The sequence below is a fragment of the Callithrix jacchus genome, chromosome 6 (assembly GCF_049354715.1).
Source record: "Callithrix jacchus isolate 240 chromosome 6, calJac240_pri, whole genome shotgun sequence".
In the NCBI taxonomy this organism is placed as follows: domain Eukaryota; kingdom Metazoa; phylum Chordata; class Mammalia; order Primates; family Cebidae; genus Callithrix; species Callithrix jacchus.
In genome coordinates, this window is record NC_133507.1 from 154,780,314 (window position 1) to 154,806,222 (window position 25,909).

At 54.1% G+C, this 25,909-nt stretch overlaps 1 protein-coding gene across 7 annotated transcripts in view; it reads left to right on the plus strand.

Annotated features, from left to right (window-relative positions):
- Positions 1-25,909, plus strand: part of DGKD (diacylglycerol kinase delta) — a 118,415-nt gene that overhangs the window by 83,014 nt on the left and 9,492 nt on the right. For 6 of the 7 annotated variants that reach the window (XM_078328855.1, XM_035306090.3, XM_054258061.2 and 3 more), the window contains 18 exons: positions 706-868; positions 3,217-3,325; positions 6,440-6,579; positions 7,440-7,524; positions 8,804-8,898; positions 8,992-9,091; positions 9,756-10,029; positions 10,625-10,774; positions 11,545-11,673; positions 12,585-12,681; positions 15,345-15,455; positions 18,332-18,428; positions 18,647-18,754; positions 19,709-19,822; positions 21,195-21,329; positions 21,630-21,781; positions 23,162-23,273; positions 23,363-23,455. In XM_078328855.1, coding sequence (XP_078184981.1) covers positions 706-868; positions 3,217-3,325; positions 6,440-6,579; positions 7,440-7,524; positions 8,804-8,898; positions 8,992-9,091; positions 9,756-10,029; positions 10,625-10,774; positions 11,545-11,673; positions 12,585-12,681; positions 15,345-15,455; positions 18,332-18,428; positions 18,647-18,754; positions 19,709-19,822; positions 21,195-21,329; positions 21,630-21,781; positions 23,162-23,273; positions 23,363-23,455 — 2,264 coding nt within the window. Of the gene's footprint in view, positions 1-705; positions 869-3,216; positions 3,326-6,439; positions 6,580-7,439; positions 7,525-8,803; positions 8,899-8,991; positions 9,092-9,755; positions 10,030-10,624; positions 10,775-11,544; positions 11,674-12,584; positions 12,682-15,344; positions 15,456-18,331; positions 18,429-18,646; positions 18,755-19,708; positions 19,823-21,194; positions 21,330-21,629; positions 21,782-21,913; positions 23,274-23,362; positions 23,456-25,909 lie in introns of all 7 variants that reach the window. The other variant, XR_013519164.1, reaches the window with a different exon arrangement.

Consider the following 25,909-nt stretch of genomic DNA (forward strand, 5'->3'; position numbering starts at 1 on the left):
AGAGTCAAACCTGAGTCCAATTTGTGCTTGCCATGTGAACCTGAGCAAATCCTCACACCTGCCAAGCCCCAGGCTCCCCACCTATAAAATGGGCCTCAGGTTTACAGAATGGGGGTGCGGGGATCATTAAATGTGCCTTGGTATAAAGGAAGTGCCTCAGGTTTACAGAATGGGGGCGTGGAGATTATTGGTACACAGTGCCCTGATTCTACGGCATTGCCATTAGATGGGCCTGAGACCCGAGCCTGGCGCTTCACATGGAGGTGATGCTGTTGAGTGGAACCCAGGTCTGGGGCCTTCTCCATGTGAGCCATTGAAGCTGCATTCCATCTCTGCCCAGCACACACTGGCACACTGGCTTGCAGTTGCTCTCATGTCTGGCTGGGACATGGTGCCATCTATTGACAAGTACTGGTGGAAGAGGGGATGTGGGGTACATGGCTCAGAGGAGATCAAGAGAAGAAGACAGCAGCAAGGTGGCACTCGGACACCTTGTGAATGTGAGATCAGATGGATGGGGCTCCCGGCTCACACGTGGGGAGCAGCTGTGGGGAACTGTTTGCTGACCTCTTGCTGACTTACAGGTTTGCATGTGTCAGGTGTATGTCTTTTGGGGGGTCTGCTGCTGCTGATTCCATCAGTGGTGCCCCCAGCGTCTCCCGGGGCCTATAGATTTTCTTCTGTCCTGTTCGTTCTTGCATCCAGGGTTCTGGAAGGCCAGCTGTCCTCCGTCTTGCACAAGCCCACTACTGGTCTTCGTCAATTCAAAAAGTGGGGACAACCAGGGTGTGAAGTTCCTCAGAAGATTCAAACAGCTGCTGAACCCTGCCCAGGTCTTCGACCTCATGAATGGAGGCCCACACCTCGGGTAGGAAGCTTATAAAAGATATCTTTCTTGGAGTTTTAAAAATTGTGTAAATGGTGTGTGCTTGTTAAAAAAAAAATCAAAGACACAAAGTTTTAAATAGGAAAGAAAAGTTGAACTGTTTTCTCCCCAAACTGTACTAGCAGAGGTGCCCACTCTTAATAGAGGTGCATGGCCTTCCAACTTTGAACACAGTTTGTGCATGCACACACATACATATGCCCATGTGCACACACCCATGCACATGCATCTTTTGAGCCAGTCAGGATTTTTCTTTACCTGCTGTTGCACAAATGCCTTCTGTATGTGTCTGCTGATGACATTGTGAGTGTGTTTTCTTTTTTTTAAATATTCTACCTACCTACCTACCTACCTACCTACCTACCTACCTACCTGTCTATGGGTGTATGTTTCTGGCATGCCTCGTTCTAACGGCTGCCTGGTGTTGAGGAAAAAACTGCCCTCCAGCAAGGCCAGGAGGGAGTGTTTGCATGTTGGGAGGCATAGGAGTCTGCTCGGCATGCAGGTGCCGTAAAGCAGGAACATGCACGGGCGTTGTTGGGGCAGAGTGATTCCACTGTCCTCGGCAGCGCGGGATTAGACCGTTCCTCTGCTTGCTGGAGAGCCAATGTGTGTTCTTTGTAGTTTTGTACTTTTCATAAGTTTGTAGAAAACATTTGCTTCCATAAATGTTGCCGTTTGAATGAATTCCTTCTTCCTTTGAAAGCATCAGTTCCAGGTTGGGGCTCTAAGAGGGCTTACTAGCACTTCCGGGAGATTGTCCAGGTCACCCCTCGTGGGAAGTGCCTGCAGGACCTGTGGTCTGGCCTGTATTTTTCTGGGAGAGTCGGTGGGGAGCTGGGTATTTAGGAGGCAGGGGCTGCTCTGATGTGAACCGTGGCCAGCTCCCTGGGTTTCCTTGGCGTATGCGTGAGGGTAGGAGAAACAAGCTTCTCATCGCTGGTTCTCTGGGTGTCTTGTGTTGCTGGTCCCCCCTCAGAGCCAGGCACCGTCGGAGAGCAGTCACAGATGGCAGCACTCCAGCTTGCTTCCACAAAGGCAGCACTCCCATGTTTTCTGCAGAAAGACTTCTTATCTGAATGGTGGGGGATTGCATTCACAAGTAGGCTGATGAAGAAATTATTTAATTTTATTATTTCTTGAGACAGGATCTTTCTAGGTTGCCCAGGCTGAGTGTACTGGTGTAATCCTGGCTCACTGCAAACGAGGGGCAACCTCATAAAGCAAGGCTCATGATCAGGCTTGTGTTTTAGAAAGATCTTCCAGGAACTCATGTGGGAAGCTTTCCAGAAGGGTACTGAGGTGACTGCAAGGCTTCTGTGGGACTCTGTGAGAGTGCAGTGGTGACCTGAGCTGGATGGCTTGGTGGGAGTGGAGGAGAGGCTGCCAGGAGGGGCTGGGCCGGCCACAGAGTAAGAGGAGGCAGGTCTGGCCTCTGGACTGGGTCAGTGGTGGTGCTGCCATTCTCCGAGGAAGGATGTTTCCGGTTGGCAGTGCCTTAGGATACCACCAGAGTGGTATGTTCAGGAGGACAGGTGCAACTGTTGGTGTCGATCCAGAGTTACCTGTGTGGTCCTTGATGCAAACTGTGGATGTGGTCACACAGGAAGAGGGTGAGGAGTGAGCAGAAGTGGCAGTGGTGTCCTGATTGGGGATGCTGCTGGGCAGGGGCAGGGTGACGAGGAGCCCAGGAAGGAAACCGAGGAGTTAGGAGGAGGGGTCATGGGTCACTTCACTGGAGGACTGAGTGGATGCAGGCATATGTGCTGCAGCGAGGACACGCAGCCCGGGGCTCCAGGGTGACCAGAACAAGGGCCAGGGTGGAAGCCAGGCTGCAGGGCTGGGGAGTGCCAAGGCTGAGGGTGCAGGGTGATGCAGGCAGCCCAGAGGGCATGCTGGGAAGGCCGGCAGGGGCCACTTGTGGGCGTGGCAGGTGAAGGACAGTGACGCAGGGTGGGCTCCCGTGGGCAGGGGCCATGGAAGGCTGTGCCTGGCAGGGGATGGTGCATTGGCCCACCACTGAGCCTGCAGTGTCTACAGAGGGTGCAGTGGCTCGTCACAGCTGAGTGGTCTCGTCGTTGGGTGGGCGGTGGCCCTGGTTGGAGCAGTTGGCTAGACCCCAGAGCTGCTGTTGTCCCCTTGACAAAGTGGACCCTGACTGGAGGGGCGTGCAGGCAACTGGTGTCTTGTTGCAGGGTCTGTGCATGCTCGCCTCTGGTATAGGTCAGCTGTGAGGAGCACAGGTGGGCCACCTCGGCCCCATACTGACAAGCCTGTCATTTGTACTGTGGAATGGACATCATTTCACGGCCTTTCTCTTTTCTCTGCAGCTTACGGTTGTTCCAGAAGTTTGACACATTCCGGATTCTGGTTTGTGGCGGGGACGGAAGTGTTGGCTGGGTCCTGTCCGAAATTGACAGCCTCAACCTTCATAAACAGGTATCTGGATGTGAGGGAGCCAGCCAGGAGCAGAGAGGGTGCTGAGGTTGGAGGCAGGTCCTGCAGTCTCAGCTTCTGTTCGTTTTGGAGCACTTATATTCAGGCAGAGACCATGGGTGGTTTTGGAGAGTGTGCGCTTTGGTGGCCAGTGCAGAGAGGGGTGAGCGTGGGCCACCCCCGGCGTTGGGGAGGCCCGGGGGCTCTGGCCATGATGTATGAGGGGAACCTGAAGGGAGCTACAAAAAGAATTGCCCATAAAGGACCCACGGTGGGGAGCAGGGGCTGGGTGGGGCTGTTGCTTTACTGGGCAGTTTTTGGCTTGTGAGGAGGGGACAGCAGTATACCTGAATTTCTCAAGTTAGAGTCATGGGTTATTGGACTTAGTTTTTTGTATTAAAATAAAAATAGATTTTCCTGCTTGTATATAAAAATGTCCGTATGTTCATTTAATTTCTACACCCAGCTGTGGCCTCCCCAGGTGGTCAGCCACTGTCAACATTTTGCTGTCTCTGACGTCTCTTGATCACAGTATATATAATGCACAGTGCAGTTATAATTTAAACGGCTCTTCTGTTACTGCATTTTAAAAATCACTAATTAAGATGTCACGGGCACCTGGTGCCTGTGTGTGTAAGTAGGCAACCTTGTGTCGTTTTCCACTGGACAGAGCCAGGAGCCCTGGGCCCGCTCACCTCCCTCGTGTGTGAGCGCTGAAGTCACTTCCCAGTGTTGTTGTCTCAGAGCGCACTCAGGCTTAATGTTGAACTGTGCTGACAAGCTGCCTTTCCTCAAGACTGCGCCAGCTTCCATGCCTGAAAATGCTGCTTAAAGCTGTCTTTTCCTGGGCACCATCCAAGGTGTTCATCTTTTTAGTTTTTGTCCAACTAAGTAGACCAAAAAATTCCTGATCTTTATTTCTTTAATTCCTGGGGAAGTCAAATGTCTCCTCAGTTGGTTAGGAAGTTTTAAATAAATCACCCGTTCATATTATTTTTTTTGCCTCATTTTCTCTCTGAGTAGTCATCGTTTTTTCCTTTGAACATGGATGTCTGAGGGTTGTTGTTATGTTAACTTCTTAGCTGTCATTGCAGGTTTTTCCCTGTTTGCCATTTGTCAGTTCAACATCCTTTTTGCGGGTGGTGGTCTTTTCTTTTGTGATTTTTGCACTTCTGTCACATTTGCAGCTGCCTCCACCCCAAGATTAGGAAGATTTGCACCTGTATTTTATGTTTATTGTGGTCCCATTTAAAAAAAAATTTAGTCTTCTGTGTGACATGGAGGTATTTTTCAGTGATTCTGGGGTCCCTACAGCCCTGCCCACTTGGTAGTATTTCCAGGTGGGTGGACTTTGACAGCCAGGGCCTTGTGGCCAGCAGCTCAGGAGGAGAAGTGGTGCCCCCTGGTGGTGGATTAGCGCAGATTACTCTAAAATTTCATTTTATGGATTATTTGCAAGTTCACTGTCGCTAGTTAGGAAGACAGTGAAACCTTGTGGCTGATTTTCATGCATTCAGGTCAGCACACATTTTTCTCCCTTTGCTTCTCTTGGACACCTGATGCGGTGGCCATGCCCTCACTGGGGCCCTGCCGCCTGGGGGTGTCTTGTCTTCTTGGCTGCTACCGTTCTGTGGTGGCCTCTCCCTCCTTACCTTTCCTTTAATGCTGTGTCCTCAGAGCTTTGCCGGGGCCTCTCTTCCTTCACTCTTGGAATGCCCAGTGACTTGCTGGGCTGTCATCTCTCTCCTGGGGGTGCCTCAGTTGATAGCTGAGCCCTGTGCCTCTGGTCTGCTAGCGCCTCAAGCTTCCAACACTGCACACGCTCAGCCCCCGCCTTGCATTCCTTTCTTTGGAGTCTGAAAACATCCATCTAGATGTCTGAGCCAGGAAATTGGACAGTTGTTCTTGGTTCCTCCGTCTCTTCCTCCTGCCTGTTTCTCACTCATTGTAGGCTCAGTCTTGCCACCCACGGTACCCTGGCGTTTGTCTGTCAGCAGCTCACCTAGGTGACCTTTCCTGGGGCAGTTCTGCCTGTGCACTCCCCAAGCCCAACACTTCTTGGAAAAGTCCAGACCTTTGAGAGAGTTTGTCCCTGCTTTGCCTCCTGCTTGCTCTTCTGCCTGTCTGCCTCCTGTGTCCTTGCTGCTGCCTCTTCGCTGAGGTCTGCCTTGCCTTCCCAGTGTCCTGCCTCCCTGCCTGGGGCACCACCCATGCGTATTCCATTTTGTCCTCCTTTTCCTGTAAGGCTCCAGGAGGCCCTTGCAGAGGCCTCAGCTCCTCTGGGTGCCGTTCAGCACTGGGTTCTCTCCATCCTTGCCTGCTCGCTCCTGCCTCTCCTCTGCCAGATGTTCCCTTGGTGAGGCAGGACCTTCCCTGGCATTTGCTGTCCCCATAGGCAGCAGGGCCTTAAGCGTGGTCATTTGCATCTGGTGAGCAGAGGGCTGTACAGTGCTGTAGGCTGAACCAGGGCAGGGTTCCTGCCTTAAGGACGGTAATGCTTCCCACAAACTGCACTACAGGCCTTCATGGTGGTGCACTGTCAGAGTCAAAGGCTGGGTGAGCTCTGGGCACGACAGGCAGGTGGGCGGAGGCTGAGCTCTGGCTCTGGCGAGGCTCCAGGGAGGCCTCCAGACTGAAGATGATCCTGGCACTTTTTTTTGACAGGATTTGGAGAAGTGACACTAGTGGTGTTTTTGGAAGAAGAGTTTGTCATTAGTGAGTGAGATACTGTAGTGGATGGAGGGATGGTGGTGAGGCATTAGAGTGAGTCCTTGGGGCTGTGGTCATGGTGGTGACAAAGGGAAGTGGGGATTTGGGAGACAGATCAGAGAGGATGTGAGGGACTGACCATCAGGATGTGATGACAGCTGAGAGATGGGCCTGTGGCTCATCCGTTTCTCCCAGAAGCAGCATCTTACCTCAAGGGCAGCCACATTCCTGTCACATTGCCAAGGAACATGTCATCTGTCCCTCCAGTGGGCTCTGCCTATAATGTGCAAGCTGCATGGGTTTAGGACACATCTCCACATTGCTGATGTAACCCTCAGGGAGGGCGGTGGGCTGGGAGGCGGCCCCTCCCCCAGTGTCTGCCTGCACATCTTCCCCATGTTTTCTTAGTGTCAGCTGGGAGTGCTGCCGCTTGGCACGGGGAACGACCTGGCCCGAGTGCTGGGCTGGGGCTCGGCCTGCGATGATGACACCCAGCTCCCCCAGATCTTGGAGAAGTTAGAGAGAGCCAGCACCAAGATGCTGGACAGGTGAGTGGGGATGTGCTCCAGTGCTGTGTGAGGGGACTTTGAGAGATGGGTGTCAACCTAGGGTCTGTGGAAAACAGGGGCCCTCTGAAATCATTTGTAAAGATAGGACCTGAGCATATATTCTGATAGTCTTTGATATTTGGTCAGATTATGACAAGGACAGAAACAAAACAGGTTAAGAACCAGCCATGCCCTAGAACGATCAGGTCTTCCCAGGAGTAGGTGGCTGCACAGTGTCTGACTGCTTCAGCCCAGGGTCTGGTACCCATCAGAAGAGTCTCCTTGTTGCTTGTTTGAACAGTTGCATTTTCCCATATTCTGTTCCCAGAAGTTGTTTTGGGAAATCCTCTAGTACCTAAAGCCACTGTGACACCTTCCCTGTGTGAGGTACTGCTGTTCTGAGTGACACACGTGGCACCTGTGGTACATGGGGTTCTGATGAGATGCCTCCTAGCCTTCCTAGGTGCTCCCAGAAGCCTGGGATCCTGATGACAGGTGTGGTTTTGCAGTGCCCCCACCATGTGAAGTGCTCATCTCACTGGGCCAGCAGGCTGCTGGTGGAGCCATTTCCAGGTCTCTTGGGGAGGGTAAATCCATTTCTCTCAGAAGCAGCATCTTATCTCAAGGGCAGCCATTTACGGGTACCCTCCCCTCTTTCACGGAGCTGTATTGCTTTTAGTTATGGAGCGCAGACATTTGTTCTCAGCCAAGTTGCAGGACAGAGTCAAGACCAAGGGCTTACAAATGAAGTCAGAAACTGTATAAAGATCAAGGCTGCCAGCCGTGACAGGGGAGGACGCAGGGTCTACCTTGGGGGCCTGCACATCTTGCCGCCTATGCAGCTGACCTTGTATGTGCAGGTGGAGCGTCATGGCGTATGAGGCCAAGCTCCCCCGGCAGGCCTCCTCCTCCACCGTCACCGAAGACTTCAGCGAGGATTCCGAGGTATTAACTGGCCCGTTCGTCACACCCCGCTCATGTGCTGATGTGATCTGACCTGTCCTGTCAGCAGTTTGCATCGCCTCCCTTGCAGAGCCGCCTCCCCCTTGGTGACGGGATGTCACAGTCAGGTCTGCGGAGGTGCAGGGTGAACCCAAGGCCGAGAGGATTCTCACTCCCCTTGGCAGGAGCCTCTTGGGCTTTTGTGACCCTCTAGGGGCTTTCTAGGGTTATCACAGGCTCTGCAGCAGAGAGGCCGACGGTCCTTCTAATGGCCTTCCCGCCTGTCTGTGCATCTCCTCAGCTGCTCAGTGAGCCCCACATGGTGTTTGCCCATTCCCTTCCCTGCCGCGGTGCCCACATACCTGGAATGCCCCAGCCTACTCTGCCAGGGCTTTCCTACAGCCCTGGCTCCTGCCCGCTCTCACCCCTCTGTGGTGTCCATAGCTGCCCTTCGCTCAGCCTCCTCTAGTCCAGCTGGGAGTTCTTTTTATTGGGTGATTGTTTCTGATTTGTTTAAGGCTCCTACAAGTTCCCTCAGAGAATGGACTTGGTCTTCTTCAGTTAGTATTTTGCACTTGTGCGGTGCTGGGTGGGGTAGTAGGAAGAGGTGAACTTTATCAGGGCCTAAGGCAATGGCCAGTGAGCAAGGCCTGCAGACCAGATGTGCCTGGGCCTACGGCCTTGCCAGCCAAGAATGGTTTGTACATTTTTTATTTTTCCTTCTTTTTTTACTTTTGAGAGGAAAAGTGTTTGGGGGAAGCCCAAAATACTCGCTGTCTGGCCAGTAGTGAAGTTTGCTGACCCTGGGGCTGGATCCTAAAAACAGCAGGGATCCCACAGGGACAAGACTTCCCTTCGGACAGGCAGAGCAGATGGTTGGGGGAAGAGTGTCCAGATGGGGTTCACAGCCAGGTGGAAGCAGCCTCTGCTGTGAAGGAACCCACACCTGAAGCTGGCCCGCCAGCGCGCGGCTGTCAGGATGAGCAGGGGTCAGGGCACAAGCCCCTTGCAGAGGCTGTGCTGGGATCGCAGACTCAAGAAGATTCATCTTTAGTTTGTCTGCAGCTTGACGAAGCTTTAAAATCTCTCACCTAGCACTAGGTGAGTCCCAGATTAGTGTTTGAAGTGAGTCGAGGCTTGGCTGGGTTAGACAGTGTCTGTTAGGAGAGACTCGTCTTTCCCAGCCTGTGCTGGCAAGGGACTGGGTGACAGAGACCCTGGGACTGCCGTGGAGCTTGCTGTCACAGAGACCAACAGCCCCGGCCATTTGGTCTGATTACAGGTGCAGCAGATTCTCTTCTATGAAGACTCGGTTGCAGCCCACCTTTCTAAAATCCTCACCTCGGACCAGCACTCGGTGGTCATCTCCTCGGCTAAGTGAGTGCCCGGCGGCCCTGGAAGAGGCGTGGGGCCCTGGCGCCAGCCTGGAGCTGCCTCTCTAGAAGAGTCCTTCTGTTTCTCTCCCCACAGAGTGCTCTGTGAGACGGTGAAGGACTTTGTGGCCCGGGTGGGGAAGGCCTATGAGAAGACGACTGAGAGCTCGGAGGAGTCAGAGGTCATGGCCAAGAAGGTCTGTCCCCGGGCCCTGGGTGGGAGGGGCACTGAGGCAGCGAGAAGCTTGCTTTGTCACTGGGAGAGGGTCCTGACTTTAGCTTGTCCAGGTTCTTGGTCTTTTAAATAAAGAATTAGACAAAACACACAGCAAAGCAAGGAAAGAGTGAAGCAACAGAAGAACGAAAGCGGGGGTTTATTGAAAACGAAAGTACACTTCACAGTGTGGGAACAGACCTGAGTAGCAGCTCAAGGACCCAGATACAGAATCTTCTCTGATCCAGAGTCCCCCAGAAGTTTCCCATCAGCCACGTTGTGCTCACCTCATGTAATTGAAGTCATTGCCCACAGTCTGAGTGGTTGCAGAAAGCAGCCAACCAGAGGCTGAGGTGACGTTACAGAGGTCACACTCCTACAGAGTTGCACTTCTATGCAGGCTGAGACTCAGCCGCTATCAGTCTGGCGGGTTGCGGATAGCCAGTTTCCCACCTGCTACGTGGAGAAGGAGGGCGGGGTTTGCGAAGGGAATAGCCTCTGGTCCTTTTGTTAACTTAGGCATGGGGAGTTAGGATTTTCCTTTCGGTTGAGTTCTAGGAAGTCTGGGTGAAATGGCCTCAGGTTCCCTGCCTCCAGACCCTGTTCTCCTGCCTCAGCTCTGCGTACCACTTCCTTTACCTGTCTAGTGCTCTGTCCTGAAAGAGAAGCTGGATTCCCTTCTCAAGACCTTGGATGATGAGTCCCAGGCCTCGTCCTCTCTGCCCAACCCACCCCCAACCATTGCTGAGGAGGCTGAAGATGGAGATGGGTCAGGCAGCATCTGTGGCTCCACCGGGGACCGCCTGGTGGCATCGGCCTGCCCAGCCCGGCCGCAGATATTCCGGCCTCGAGAACAGCTCATGCTGAGAGCAAACAGCCTGAAGAAGGCGATTCGTCAGATCATAGAACACACAGAAAAAGGTGACTGGTGTTTTGAAGAGGAGGCAGCTTTCCTCAGGCCAGCACTGGGCGTGCTGAGCGTCCTCTGAACATGGTGATGACGAAAGGGTGCATGTTGAAAAAACCTCCACCGTGGCCCTCTCCACCCGTGCCCAGGCGCCAGGCCCCCAGCCAGTTCACTTGCCCTCCCTCTACCCCTCCTCTCACACCATCAGATGCCTTCATGCTGCTTCCCCTCGACCTCTTTTCTGGCCCTCGCTGACTTCACTATGAGTGTGTCACTGCTCTGAGAGCCCTGAGGTCATGGCCTCGCACCTGCACACCTGTGTGTCCATGTGGCTACTCCTCCCACCTGCTGCCCTCCAGCCTGTGCCAGGCTCCTCTGCATCCCTTGCCTTCCGAGGGTTCCGGTCCTCCCAGCCTGTTAGCAGGGATGCCCTGTCCTGGTGCCAGGACCAGGGGAAGGTGGGTGGGGGTGGGGTTCGGGGTCTAAACCTTTAGCCAGAGGATGTTTGAGGAAGATCAGGTGGTGGGCGAGGAGGAGACCTCCACCCAGCCTGACAGCGCCGTTGGCTTTGCACCCACTTGCTCAGCCACACACACTCTCCTTGCACAGCTGTCGATGAGCAGAATGCCCAGACCCAGGAGCAGGAGGGCTTTGTCCTGGGCCTCTCTGAGTCAGAGGAGAAGATGGACCACCAAGTGTGCCCACCACTGTCGCACAGCGAGAGCTTCGGGGTCCCCAGGGGGAGGAGCCAGCGCAAAGGTACCCGTGGCTCCGCCTCCCTCTGTGCACCACGGTGTGCTTGGTTTTGGTGAAACGCAGTGGGCTTGACGGGAGGTTGAGGGCATTTTCTCATAGCTGCTTTGGCCACTTGGTTGCATAAAAATTCACAGCCCGAGGCCTGTTTCTGTGGATCTCCTGTGTGTGCCCTTGAGGTGTGTGCGGTCTGCTGTGGTGGGCACCGGTAGAATTCATGAGACCCCCTTTGTCAGGGCAAGAACCACCCCCCCCCCCCCCCCCCGAGGAGCACTTGGCATCTTGCTTGGCTTCCCCAGAACCACACTGGGCCCCAGAACTGTTCGGAAGGGCTGTGTCTGGCACGGGGAAGGTGGGTGGGTGAGGGTGGGCCTTCTTTGTCCTTGCCCCTCCTGGAACAGCCCACAATGCAGGACCTGGTGGAAGGTGCCCCCTAAGCCTGTGTGGGCTGCTTGGAGGCCCATGGTCCTCTGAACTGACCCATGGCCACCACTCAGAGCTCTGCTGTATGTGTGTTCTGCCTCCCATAGCCCTGACTGGTGTCACCCCTCCCTCCAGTGCTGCCACCTGTGGCCTGTGTCACCTTCTCCATGAGCCCAAGCCCCCCGAGCATCCTGTGCACCCACTCAGTCTTCCATCCCCTTCTTTGTACCACACACTTCACGCAGCTGCCTGTGGTTTATAGCCCTCCCTCCTCAGCCCTCCCACCTGCTTCTGTCACTCAGGACCCCCTAGCATTTCAGACAGCTCTGAGGTTTTCTGCTCTGTTCTTACAGTGTTGAAATCCCCGTGTGAGAAGCTGATCAGCAAAGGAAGTCTGCCTCTGGGCAGTTCAGCTTCCCTTCCACCCCAGCCGGGAAGCCGGGACAGCCTGCCTGCCCTCAACACCAAGATCCTGTACCCAAGTGAGTGGTGGCCAGCAGGAGGGACCAGTGGGGGCCTAGTGCAATGCCAGGCCTGTTACTGTGCTGGGTGCTGGGCCCCTCAAACTGAAAGAGATGGGGTTGCTGCCTTTGGAGAGTTTACAGATGCTGAGAAAGCTGGACGGAATTTAAGCATTTACACGACTGTATGCAAGGTGCTTTTTTTTTTAGCAAAAGCCAGGTATTACCCAGATAACCACCTGAGGAGCCCAGGAACACATCACGGAGAAGGCGATGCTTGAGTCTGGTTTTGAAGAATGAGGAGTTATTTGAGTGGAAAGGGTGTGGCCGGCCTGATGAGGGCACCCGAGGGACCGTCCCCTCCTTCTAATGTGGTCATAGGAGGCGCAGGGAGGGTGAGGGCCCGGCTGCCTGGCGCGTTCCTCGATGTTCACTCCTTAGAAAGCCGTAAGCCTCAACTCCCAAGGATCATTTTTGTTGGAGTGGCTTATATTTAATGAGAACATGAAAACTTACTTTATAAGCCTTTTTAAAAAAATTTTTTTTTTTAAGAGGGTCTCTCTCTCTGTTGCCCAGCCTGGAGTGCGATGGTGTGGTCATGGCACACTGCAGCCCTGACCTCCTGGGCTCAAGTGATCCTCCCCCCTCAGCCTCCCAAATCGCTGGGACCACAGGCACATACCACCACATCTGGCTTCATAAGCCGTTTTTTAAGATATTTCGTAGGTGTTTCGCCACCCGCTATGGTTTTTTTGTTCCAGTGACTTTTGACTTAAGACTTGCCAAATTTGAACATGGTTATACATAATTTTAGAGACATTTAATTAGAATAACGTTCTGCAGAGTACCAGTCCACCAGCTTCAGAGACACGAGTTCCTCCGAGTCTGTGGCTCCTGACTGGCACTACCTCTTTGTCGTGCGTCCTTTACAGATGTCCGGGCTGGAATGTCTGGTTCCTTACCTGGTGGCTCAGTCATCAGTCGCCTGTTAATTAATGCCGATCCCTTTAACTCCGAACCGGAAACCCTGTGAGTATGAGAGATAAACCAAGTGGGCGTATTGTTACATGGATGCTAGTGCATAGAAAACAGGTCTCAGAATTAACTAGAGAAATGGGTGAGCAGTTGCCTAGCTGGTGTTAGCTGATAAGGAAGGCTGAGAAGTTGTGGAGATTCTGCTTCAGGAGTGGAGCTGGAAACCACTACCGCACGTCTGCTGCAGCGCAGAGCGCACACCTCCCGGCTCCTTCCCAGGTCCCACAGCATTTGCTCTGCGTCCCTTGAACCTGCATGCTCTTCCGAGGCTTTTCACAGGCTCGGCTGCTCCTGCCGGGAGTTGTCCTTGTGCCGATCTTCGTGGTCACTCTCCCATGACCTTGGCCGGACCTCGCTGACCTCTGCTTACAGCTTGCCGTCTTCCTCTTGCCATCTCTTACCCTGCTTTCCTCTCCTGCCTGCTCTCCTTGTTCGTGACGCAGAACCATAGACTCCAGGCTGGAGGGTCCTCTGTGTGCCCCCTCGTGTCTTAGAGCACCCTAGGGAGACATGGGCTAGTGCTGAGGCTTGTAAGGACTGCTGTGTACCGGCGTGCTGACACTGCTACTGCTTTGGGGACGAGGCCTTCTTCCTCTGCTGGCCTGTGAGGCAGTGAGGACACTGTTACAGCAGCATAATGGAGTCTTCCTAGGTGTTAGGGACCATTGTGGAGATAAGTGGGGTTTTGAAAACTGTTTCTCTAGAGTCATCATTCTGCTGGCTGATTACAGGTTCTGGGTGGCTGGTGGCAGTTGGTTAAACGTGGCAAGCCATTTTTCTGGCATGGTCAGGGACAGTGACAGCAAGAAGTGTGTGGTTCTCAGAGGCTCTGAGTTTGGGAAAGTAGACCCCTAAACTCCAGGTGCTGGCCTGGTGCGACACTTGAGTGTCCCTGCTGCTGGCCTGGTCTGCTCCTCCCATGGGCTTGCCTGGGGCTCCAGTCCTCAGCCTTCCTGAGGATGTTTTCCTCCGGGAGATCAGAGCTGCAGTCTTTTAGTGAGCACTGCCCCTAGGGCCCCTTAACTAGGTATCTCTTTTGCCTCCTTCATCTGAGATTATGGAGCTTCACTTCTGTTGCTAAGGTGGGTGGTCTCATTTCTTCACCTGGGGAGACAAAGCTGTCTTTCTGCCGTGGTGTGTGCCGGGCCGTATTGTGTGGGCCCCATTGCAGATAGGCCTGAGCAGGCCTCTGCAGCCCGTCGTCTCCCACTGCCCCAGCCACTGCCACCGTCCTGCTCCAGTCCCCCGAGCCCAGTCTCTCAACTACCTTCCCTAATCTCTGTGCCCTGTTTCTCTCCGTTGGATCTCTCTCTTTTCCCAGGACCTGTAAATGCTGGCCAGGCACGTGGTCTTCCACCTGGTAAACAGTTTTGTCCCAGAGCTTTGCTGTCAGCTGTCGAGCATTTGAATTAGATGGATCATAAATACACTGACACGGGCTGGTGGTTCTCAAATCCGGTGGCACTGGCTCAGTAAGCTGAAGTGTGTCAGAATTCTGGCCCAAGCAGTGTTCCCAAGCCCATCCACCTATTGAGTCTCTTTGGGAACTTCCAGAACATTCTCTTCTCCTGGCTGCAGGCTCTGGGTGGAGAAGCATGGGCTTCCTTCAACCACCTGCCCTGGGGGAGAGAACCCCAGCGTGGCCCTGGGGCTGGGGAGGGTGAAGGCCAGGCAGGGCTTTCCCAGCAGCTGAGGGAGCTACAGGGGTAGGACTTCCAGCTGGGGGAGGACAAGAAACTTGAATGAGATGAGTTCTCGTCTGTGGCACACAGGGAAAGACAAGCCTTGTTCCCGTGGAGCTGGGATGGATGGTTTCAAGTTGTTTTTCTTTTTAATTTGGCGACTGCTTTGATTGTGATTAGGGATGTTCGAGAAATGTTTTGAGATCCAGAGTTGAAATGCGTGAGTTTCTGTGCCATAAACATACTTCAGGTTTGGTGCTGCTGGTGGAGTGTCAAAAGGGCAGCTGCTGTGAGGAGCAGTCCAGCAGCCTCCACCCATGGTTCAGCCTAGAGCTGCCATGTGACCAGCAAATGCAGAACTGCCGGGCCGTGCAGGATTGAACTGAGAACATGTCCACAGTAGAAGCTGTATACAAATGTTCCTAAATGATAACCAAAACGTGAACATCCCTATGGCCAGCTGCAGATGAACAGGTCAATACATGTGGGTTAGCCATGCGATGGAATATTATTTGGTAATAAAAATGAAGTACTGACATATGTCACAACATGGATGAGCTTTGAGGACATCATCCTGAGGAAGAGAAAGGAGCCAGACACAGAGCCCATTTCTGTGAACTGCCCAGAAGAGACACCTCCGTGGAGGTGGAAAGTAGATGAGTGGCTGCCAGGGATGGGGAGGGCGGTAGCTGGTGGCAGGGGCACAGGCTTCCTCCTCAGGGGCTGAAATGCTCTAAAATCGATTATCTAGTGATGGTTAAATGACTTTCTGAATATACTAAACATAATCAAATTGTGTATTTTAAATTGGTAGATTTATCTGGTATATGAATTATATCTTAATAAACCTCTTATCAGAAAAAAAAGAAAAAAGTATCATATTTGCCCTAAGGAAGAGAAATTCGGAGAGGTTGGGAGTCTGAAATAAGACCAGTAAGCAGGGCCGTGTAACTGACTTAAAACTTCCTTTGGCAGAGAGTACTATACAGAGAAGTGTGTCATGAACAACTATTTTGGCATCGGCCTGGATGCGAAGATATCCCTGGACTTCAACAACAAGCGGGATGAGCACCCAGAGAAGTGCAGGTGGGTAACAGGCTGGAAGCGCGTCTGTCCGTTGTGTCTTTGTGGCTTCTCCCAAAAATGTGCAGAATGCTAAGGTGGAGGGCAGAAATGGAGCCCGGATCACCTTGTCAGAAGCAGAGGTGCTTTCAGAGGTGGGAGGGAAGCAGGTTACAGCCCAGGGAGCCAACCTGGAGGAGGGGTCCACTTCTCAGGCTGGCCAGGTCAAGGGAAATTTGACATCAGAAAACCAGTAATGGTGGTCATTGTGATGGCTGTGTCTCTCAGTGAGAGCCCTAAATCTGTGATGCTACAGAAAAGCAGCAGGTGACCTAAGTGTGCCAAGAAGCTGTTGCACCTGCAGTGTGGCTGCCCAGCATTGTTTGTGGGTGGGTCTGTGAGTTCATCACCACCCCGGCTGGCCCTCCCCCACCACACCCGAGCCTGCCCACAAGGACCTCGATTCTGATGACGGTAGTGTGCGAGCCCCAAGAGGCATCTCTGGCGATGCTCAATTTTTTCCCCTAAAATTACTAGATGCTCCCTCCTGGCCTGAAAGGAGGACAGAGAAAAATGAGAAGGGTCCCTCTTCTCAAGCTTTTCTTCCTGGGCTGAAGTAGAATTCCCTCTTGTCTGTGAAACACGAGAAGTGAGGGAGAAATGTCTCCCTCCCCACCCCATGGTCATAATCTGAGGGACCATTTGGCTTTGATGTGATCAGAATTAGGGAGGGGGAGAAATGGGTGTGGGGGTTGGCAGTCTTTGTTGACTCAGAAGCTGGGAGACTCTTGCTGGAGTCTTCGTCTGCTGAGTCAGGATCGACTTGAATGAAACAAGCCACACCCTCCTCATGGTGTCACTGCCACGTTGAGGGAGCTATGCTGACCGTGGTGTCACTGCCACGTTGTGGGAGCTATGCTGACCGTGGTGTCACTGCCACGTTGAGGGGAGCTATGCTGACCGTGGTGTCACTGCCACGTTGAGGGAGCTATGCTGACCGTGGTGTCACTGCCACGTTGAGGGAGCTATGCTGACCGTGGTGTCACTGCCACGTTGTGGTGAGCTATGCTGACCGTGGTGTCACTGCCACGTTGAGGGGAGCTATGCTGACCGTGGTATCACTGCCACGTTGAGGGGAGCTATGCTGACCGTGGTGTCACTGCCACGTTGAGGTGAGCTATGCTGACCGTGGTGTCACTGCCACGTTGAGGTGAGCTATGCTGACCGTGGTGTCACTGCCACGTTGTGGTGAGCTATGCTGACCGTGGTGTCACTGCCACGTTGTGGTGAGCTATGCTGACCGTGGTGTCACTGCCACGTTGAGGGAGCTATGCTGACCGTGGTGTCACTGCCACGTTGTGGGGAGCTATGCTGACCGTGGTGTCACTGCCACGTTGAGGGAGCTATGCTGACCGTGGTGTCACTGCCACGTTGAGGGAGCTATGCTGACCGTGGTGTCACTGCCACTTTGTGGGGAGCTATGCTGACCGTGGTGTCACTGCCACGTTGAGGGGAGCTATGCTGACCGTGGTGTCACTGCCACGTTGTGGGGAGCTATGCTGACCGTGGTGTCACTGCCACGTTGTGGGGAGCTATGCTGACCGTGGTGTCACTGCCACGTTGAGGTGAGCTATGCTGACCGTGGTGTCACTGCCACGTTGAGGGGAGCTATGCTGACCGTGGTGTCACTGCCACGTTGTGGGAGCTATGCTGACCGTGGTGTCACTGCCACGTTGAGGTGAGCTATGCTGACCGTGGTGTCACTGCCACGTTGAGGTGAGCTATGCTGACCGTGGTGTCACTGCCACGTTGTGGGAGCTATGCTGACCATGGTGTCACTGCCACGTTGAGGGGCGCTATGCTGACCGTAGCTTTAGAGGCGCCAGCTTTAGTTGTTGCTCAGGTTATATGCAGTTGGAAATTTCTAGGAAAACAAAAGCATCAGAACTCAGAACCTAGTTGAACTCTGAGGCTCTTCCATGCCGGATAATGGCTCGATGGCGCCAGGGACATACCCCTGTACGGCACAGGATGGTGAAGTCAGATCATTAAAAAATTCCTGTCAGTCCAAAAATCACTGGGAAAAGTGTGAAAATACACATACTTCAGCAGGGTAAATAAGCTGAGGAACAAGGGTGTGCATAATACACTTCTAGAGCCTTGGAACTCTGGTTCGACCTCCCTTGAGTTTGTATTGAGAGCTTTGAAAAGTTCTCCTGAGAAAAATTCCGTTTCTACAAATGTCATTGGAAACTTCTATAGAAGTTATTGGAAACGTTGGTTGAAGTGGGTCCGAAGGGGCTCCTTGTGTGTCATTTACAGAGCTCAGGCATGGGGCGGAGGGGTGCAGTGAAGGGGTTGGGCTGATGAGCTGCGGTAGAGGAGTGCCCAGCTGAGGATGGCCATGTCTGCAGAGAGCGTGTGGCAACTGAGGGAAGTGTTGCCGGTGCAGGGTCAAGTGCACCAAGTAGGTTGTGAAGCCATAAACAAGTTAACGCAACTGGAAATTAATGCCCGGGAGGACTGCGGAAGTACCCGGTGGCACCTGGCTTTTGCCGTCACTACAAGTGGGGGGCACACACGGTGCTGGATGATGCATAGAGGGTTACGAGCACTGGTGTGTTCTTCTTGGTGCTTTTCTATATTTTCAGAATTTTCTATGGTAAGCATAATTTTTTAGCTAGAAATGTAGTTTTATAGGGTTCAGCCAGATTTCTTGTTGGTAAACATATCTTTGTGTATCTGCAAAGACAAAAATGTGTCCTCAGACGTTCCGCTGTAAATAGTTGCTGAATTTGGCAGATTTGTGGGTCAGATGCCTTTCCCAGCTTTCACAGAAATGACTCTTAAGTGTCCAGAGAAGGCCCAGACCCATGGCAAGTCTTCGCTTCTGTTTCTAGGAGCCGAACCAAGAACATGATGTGGTACGGAGTTCTTGGAACCAAAGAGCTGCTGCACAGAACCTACAAGAACCTGGAGCAAAAGGTCTTGCTGGAGGTGAGTGGAAAGGTCCTTGTCACTTGCAGCCAGCCTCCATCCATCAGAGGACTGCCTTTCGGTTCTCCTCTTGGCCCTTTCTTCTACACACGGGGACTCGCTCGAGGATGCCCTGGCTGCGGCTGTGCTCCTGAGCCCCCGGCAGTGGGAAGCTGGTGAAGAAGGAGCAGCTGACACATGCCTTTTCTCTTCTTTTGTTCTGCCTCTCTGCTGCTCAGTGTGACGGGCGACCCATCCCCCTCCCCAGTCTTCAGGGTATTGCTGTCCTTAACATCCCCAGCTATGCAGGAGGAACCAACTTCTGGGGTGGCACCAAGGAGGATGACGTATGTATGGGGTTGTGGGGTGGGTGCGCCTGAGCTCAGCAGGGAGGAGCTGTCTGAGGGCAGTGAGGTGTTCTGCTGTGGCTGGGGTGGAGCCAGCCCTTCCCTTGTGCTGGCAGTGGGGCTGCCGTGGAGAATAAGATAGACAAGGTCCCCTACCCAGCTCATCATCTAGAGGGCTGAACAGAGCAGAGGTGTCGGTGAGGGTGTTCAGTGAGTGTCTGTGGTCAGCAGATGTGGTCAGAGGGTGTGTTGTGGGAGGAAGGTCAGGGAAGGTGTCTGAGAGGCCAAGACCTGAAGGATGACTTGGAGTTGGCTGAGTTAGGCGGGCGGGGAGAGGGTGAGGCTGTCCCAGGCAGAGAGAATTACATAGATGAAGGCTCAGAGGCAAGACAGGGCAGGCGCGTGGAGGATGTGGGAGACGTGCCGTGACTGCAGTGGGCAGTGGGGCCGTGGAGAGACAGGAGCGGTCTGCAGGGTCTGGGTCAGGTCAGGCCATGCAAGCCAGGGGAAGAAGTTTGGAATTTGTGTTAAGAACTGTGGGAAGGTGTTGATAGGTTTAAAACAGGGAATGGCTTTCTTTGTATATAATAGTGAATGGAAGTATTCATCGCTCCCTGCATATGTGTGCTGCTCCAGTCCTGGCACTGCAGTGTTAACTCACTCAGCCCTTCTGATGCCCCTGGAGGAGCGTGGGGTTAGTTTCCCCGTTTTACACATGAGGAAATGGGGGAGAGAGAGATTCAGTAACTTTGCTGAGGTCAGAGCTGGGATTTGGTCCCAGACAGCTGGTTTCAGGGTCTGCAATGTGAAGCCCCTCAGGAGTGCAGTTACCTGGTAACTTCCTGTCCGCAGCCTAAGGGAGGGGCTGGCACCGAGAGGGAGGGAGCCAGGGGAGGGGTGGCCTGTGTGCGGGGCTGTGCGGGGCGGTGGTCAGCTCTAATGTGGCCCTTGCAGACTTTCACAGCTCCGTCATTTGATGACAAGATTCTGGAGGTGGTTGCTGTATTCGGCAGCATGCAGATGGCCGTCTCTCGAGTCATCAGGCTGCAGCATCACCGGATCGCCCAGGTAGTGGCCTCGTCCTGTGAGGTCTGACCAAGTCCCCAGCCAGGGGTGTGCTAAATTCCTGGGCAGCACATGGAGCCTGAGAGGGTGGGTGCTTTCCAGGACCACGTGGCTGCCTCATGTCCTGTTTGGGACAGCTTGTGGCCCTGCTTCCTGGGCCAGAGCCTTTTCCTCATGCTGTGCTTGACAGTTAAATTCTCAAGATAACTGTTCCTAATTTTCTTTTTTAAGGCAGTCTTACTCTGTTTTCTAGGCTTGTGCATTGGCGCCATCTTGGCTCACTGCAACCTCCATCTCCCTAGCTCAAGTGATTCTCTTGCTTCAGCCTCCCGAGTAGCTGGGACTACAGGCACCCGCCACCATGCCCAGCTGATTTTTGTATTTTTAGTAGAGATGGAGTTTCCCCATGTTGGCCAGGCTGGTCTTGAACTCCTGACCTCAAATGTTCCACCCACCATGGCCTCCCAAAGTGCTGGGATTACAGGCATGAGCCACTTCACCTCATCTGGCCAAGATAACTCTTTAAAAACATGTATCCTGCTTGAGCCCCAGCCTTGCCTGTCCCCTCTCAGGTGGGATGAGATAGAGCAGACCGAGGCTGAACTCTGCCCATGTCTGCGACTGTCAAAGCCACAGCTGGAGGTGGGGATGGAGCCTATGGCTCTGGCATGGGGTGAGGAGGGAATTCCAACTGGAACTTTTGATCATGGTTCTGAGGCCCGGTGGGGAGGAGCTGGGGGCCCCCATGGCTTATTTCTGACAGCAGTGATGGACTGGGGGCAGTCTGTGAGGATGGGGTGGGACTCTGTGCCCAGGCATAGGCACTGGCGTGGCGGAGGGTGCTGATGACACCCACTGGCTGAACCCCAGCCTGGGACTGTCTGGTCTCTTCCTGTACTCTGTCCACCCCTGGCTGTAGGCTGCTTGAAGTTCACAGTTTTCACTCTTTGGCAATGTTAGTTGTTGAAAAGGAGGAACAGGGCATTGCTGTCCACTGTGCGGAGATGTATCCATCTGCTCTTTTCTGGGGGTGTTTCCACATGGCAGGGGCCAAGCTGCTCCTGGGAACTACGACACCCCCGCTCCTGGGTTCTGACGCCTTTATCTCAGCACCAGGGTCTCCTGCACTGACTGCTTGGTGGATGAGGGGATGGGGCAGGATGGGGCGGGACAGGGGGAGAACAGACCCTTGGCTTAGCGATGCTACATCAGAAGGCTAGCTGCAAGCGTTGCGTCATTCCAGAGGTGGAGGTGGGTGGGGTGTCCTGCAAGGCAGGGACCCTGTGTAGAGTAGGGAGGTCATGGTGGTGCCTAGCACTTTAAAACCCCTGGGGGTTTTGGCTCAGCACGAGTAGTGACTGTGATGTCTGCTCAGTGTCGCACAGTGAAGATCTCCATCCTTGGGGATGAGGGCGTGCCTGTGCAGGTGGATGGAGAGGCCTGGGTCCAGCCGCCAGGGTACATTCGGATTGTTCACAAGAACCGGGCACAGACGCTGACCAGAGACAGGGTAAGAGCGGCCTCCTGCGGTCCCTGGGCGGGGTCAGGGCTCACCTGCGGGCTCTCATGTGCACTGTTAGAAGAGCTGGAACTTTCTATGTTTTGTTCTAGGATTTTTTTTTTAAGACACAAAGATGAAGCTAATAGGGCAGCAATTTCTAGGACCATTTCCTATCCCTAATGTTTAAAAGAAAGAAGTGCCCACCTGTCCCTCTCCTAGCTGTGATCGCGTTGGTATCCCAGTAGCGTCCATCGCAGTTTGACGCATGCATGCAGAGCAGCAGGTGTCATCTGGGCTCTGGGTCCGCAGGCATTTGAGAACACCCTGAAGTCCTGGGAAGACAAGCAGAAGTGCGAGCTGCCCCGCCCTCCATCCTGTTCCCTGCACCCGGAGATGCTGTCCGAGGAGGAGGCCACCCAGATGGACCAGTTTGGGCAGGCGGCGGGGGTCCTCATTCACAGGTGGGCTCCCACCCCTCAGTGTTGTGCATGAGCATCCCCCGGGGTCCCCAGGGCTGCACTCCTCCAGGGCACCTGGGCCATTACTTTAAAAAAAACAAGACAACCACTAGGGGCATTTCACCTGCCTTCCAGAAATGCCCCTGGAGCCACTGTGTCCCTCATGGCCTGTGGTCAGCACTGTCTGCCATCCCTGCTCCTCGCCTGCCCCGTGTGGCTGCCTCCGCCTGCCGGCCTGTGATCCCCTCCAGCTGGCACCCATGGTTCTTCAGTGATACAGGGCCTTCCTGCCTGCATTCTCCTTCCTGTGGCCACATGCTGGCTAGTGCCCTGCTGTCCTTTTCTTGTTTCACTTGGGCTCCCTCTTCTCCTGGCTGTGACTGGGGCACTCGTGGGTTCTGGGTCCGGCATGCTCTATGCCCTTTCGGGCAGCCTGCCTCTGGCCCTGGCATGCAGATGGATCATCTCTGCCAGTCTGTGGCTCTGGTTGAGCAGGTGGTCACTATCCCAGTCACTGCCAGCATTCCTCGCTCCACAGTTCCATACTGGCTGTGGTCCTTCCCGGTGCTGCATTCTCTGCCCCAGGAGTTGGTACCCCTGCAGCCCCTAGCCTCATCTCTCCCCCACCTCACCCAGATCAATGGTGGGGCTGGAGGACTTCAGTTCAGCTTATTCCTTGCTGTGCAATGGGCTTGGTGGCCTCCCTTGGAAGGCCATTCCCCTGTCCTCTCAAAGTCCATGGTAGCCCCGGTGGCCTCCCTGAAAGGTGAACTTGCACAGCACCGTGGAAAGCTGCTGGCAGCAGCCTGTTTCCACAGGGTCAGGACAGGTTGGCCCCACAGCCTCTGCCTGCGCTGCTCTTATAGTCCCCCCATCTCACCTGCCTGAGCCATGTCGGCCTCTCTGAGACCTGCTGTGACTTGTGCTGGGACCGTCTTCCTCATAAGGGCTGTTGCCTGGGGGGCTCAGAGTCCATCACTACACCAGGATTGTCCTCTTCAGACAAGAGTCCTTTTGTCCTCAGGGAAAGACCGGCCAGGTACAGGCTCCAGCAAGGCCCTGGGCACCTGGGGATCGTGCCTTACTGCAGCAGGCCTGTGCGCGCTGCCGCCTGTGGCCGTTTTGCAGGTTGTAAGCCTCATTTTGTACGTTTCTTTCCCTGGAAAAACTTGGATTTTGACATCAGATTTCTTGTGTGAGCTCTCCCATTTGCTCTTGGTTGTCTTGTGCCCAGGCTTGTGATTGAAGGGTCGCTGGGCTGAGCCATGATTCCTGTCATCCTGCTGGGCCTGCCCTCCCCAGCGGCGCTCTGGGAGATGAGCGTTGGGAAAGGCCGCCCTTCCATTTGGCCTGACATCTGCCTGTGCTTCTCTTTCTCTCTAGTATCCGAGAAATAGCTCAGTCTCACCGAGACGTGGAGCAGGAACTTGCCCACGCCGTCAATGCCAGCTCCAAGTCCATGGACCGTGTGTATGGCAAGCCCAGAACCACAGAGGTAGCGATTCTGGCCTTTCAGTGCTGGCTTCTCCTCGGCGTCTGCAGCCCTCGGGCCTCCCCATGAACATTTGCCTTGATTTCTCCTAGGGGCTGAACTGCAGCTTTGTCCTGGAAATGGTGAATAACTTCAGAGCTCTACGCAGTGAGACGGAGCTGCTGCTGGCTGGGAAGATGGCCCTGGTAAGCCGGTGCCCCGGGGACAGCAGGGCTTGGGTGGACTGTGAAGCGACTGCTGTTGCCAGGTTTCTGGGCAGTGGGCAGCACACTTTAGAGTTCCCGGCCTTAAGGAGGGGCCTCCCAGGTCATCTCGTCTGCCTTGAGCTGGGGCGCACCCTGCTGGTAGCCCCTGTCAGGAACACCCCTGTCCTGGACAGAGGATGCCTTATGGCCATCGAGGACTGTAGTGCACCCGCCCCCTGCCTGAGAGCGGCCGCGCACTTAGGGGCCTTCCCCCTTCAGCCCGCAAGCCCCGGGCTGTTCCTCAACATACAGGCTGGAGCAGGGAGCGGCCTCAGGCAGCCGGGCCTCCGCTTTCAGACAGCGGGACGGAGGGACTGGCTAGAATGCGGCAGCCGGGAGTGGGCTCCTGGTCCTCCACTCCTCACCACACACACACATCTCCTCACCACACACACACAACTCCTCACACACACATCTCACCACACACACACGTCTCCTCACCACAAACACACAACTCCTCACACACACACACATCTCCTCACACACACACATCTCACCACACACACAACCTCACACACACACACATCTCACCACACACACAACCTCACACACACACACATCTCACCACACACACACGTCTCCTCACACACACACACATCTCCTCACACACACACACATCTCACCACACACACATCTCCTCACACACACACATCTCCTCACACACACACACATCTCACCACACACACATCTCACCACACACACATCTCCTCACCACACACATCTCCTCACCACACACATCTCCTCACACACACACACATCTCCTCACACACACATCTCCTCACCACACACATCTCCTCACCACACACATCTCCTCACCACACACATCTCCTCACACACACACACATCTCACCACACACACAAGCCCTCACCACACACATCTCACCACACACACACGTCTCCTCACACACACACACATCTCCTCACCACACACATCTCCTCACACACACACATCTCCTCACACACACACACATCTCACCACACACACATCTCACCACACACACAAGCCCTCACCACACACATCTCACCACACACACACGTCTCCTCACACACACACACACATCTCCTCACCACACACACATCTCCTCACACACACATCTCACCACACACACACGTCTCCTCACACACACACACATCTCCTCACCACACACATCTCACCACACACACACACATCTCACACACACACATCTCCTCACCACACACACAAGCCCTCACCACACACACATCTCCTCACACACACACATCTCACCACACACACAAGCCCTCACCACACACACACATCTCCTCACCACACACACATCTCACCACACACACAAGCCCTCACCACACACACATCTCACCACACACACATCTCACCACACACAAGCCCTCACCACACACACATCTCCTCACCACACACACGTCTCCTCACCACACACACGTCTCCTCACACACACACACACCTCCTCACCACACACACATCTCCTCACCACACACACATCTCACACACACACCTCCTCACCACACACACATCTCACCACACACACACATCTCCTCACCCCACACACATCTCACACACACACACATCTCCTCACCACACACACATCTCACCACACACACACATCTCACCACACACACACATCTCACACACACACACCTCCTCACCACACACACATCTCACCACACACACATCTCACCACACACAAGCCCTCACCACACACACATCTCACCACACACACATCTCACCACACACAAGCCCTCACCACACACACATCTCCTCACCACACACACGTCTCCTCACACACACACACACCTCCTCACCACACACACATCTCCTCACCACACACACATCTCCTCACACACACACACCTCCTCACCACACACACATCTCACCACACACACACATCTCACCACACACACACATCTCCTCACCCCACACACATCTCCTCACACACACACACACATCTCCTCACCACACACACATCTCACCACACACACATCTCCTCACACACACACACATCTCCTCACACACACACGTCTCCTCACCACACACACCTCATTACAAACACACAACTCCTCATCACACACATCTCACCACACACATAAGCCTTCACCACACACATCTTCTCACCACACACACATCTCCTCACCACACACAGACATCTCCTCACCACACACACACACACCTCACCACACACACATCTCACCACACACACACCTCCTCACCACACACACATCTCCTCACTACAAACACACAACTCATCACACACATCTCACCACACACACAACTCCTCACCACACACATCTCGTCACCACACACATCTCACCACACACACACATCTCACACACACACACACGTCTCCTCAGCACACACACACCTCATCACACACATCTCACCACACACACATCTCACCACAC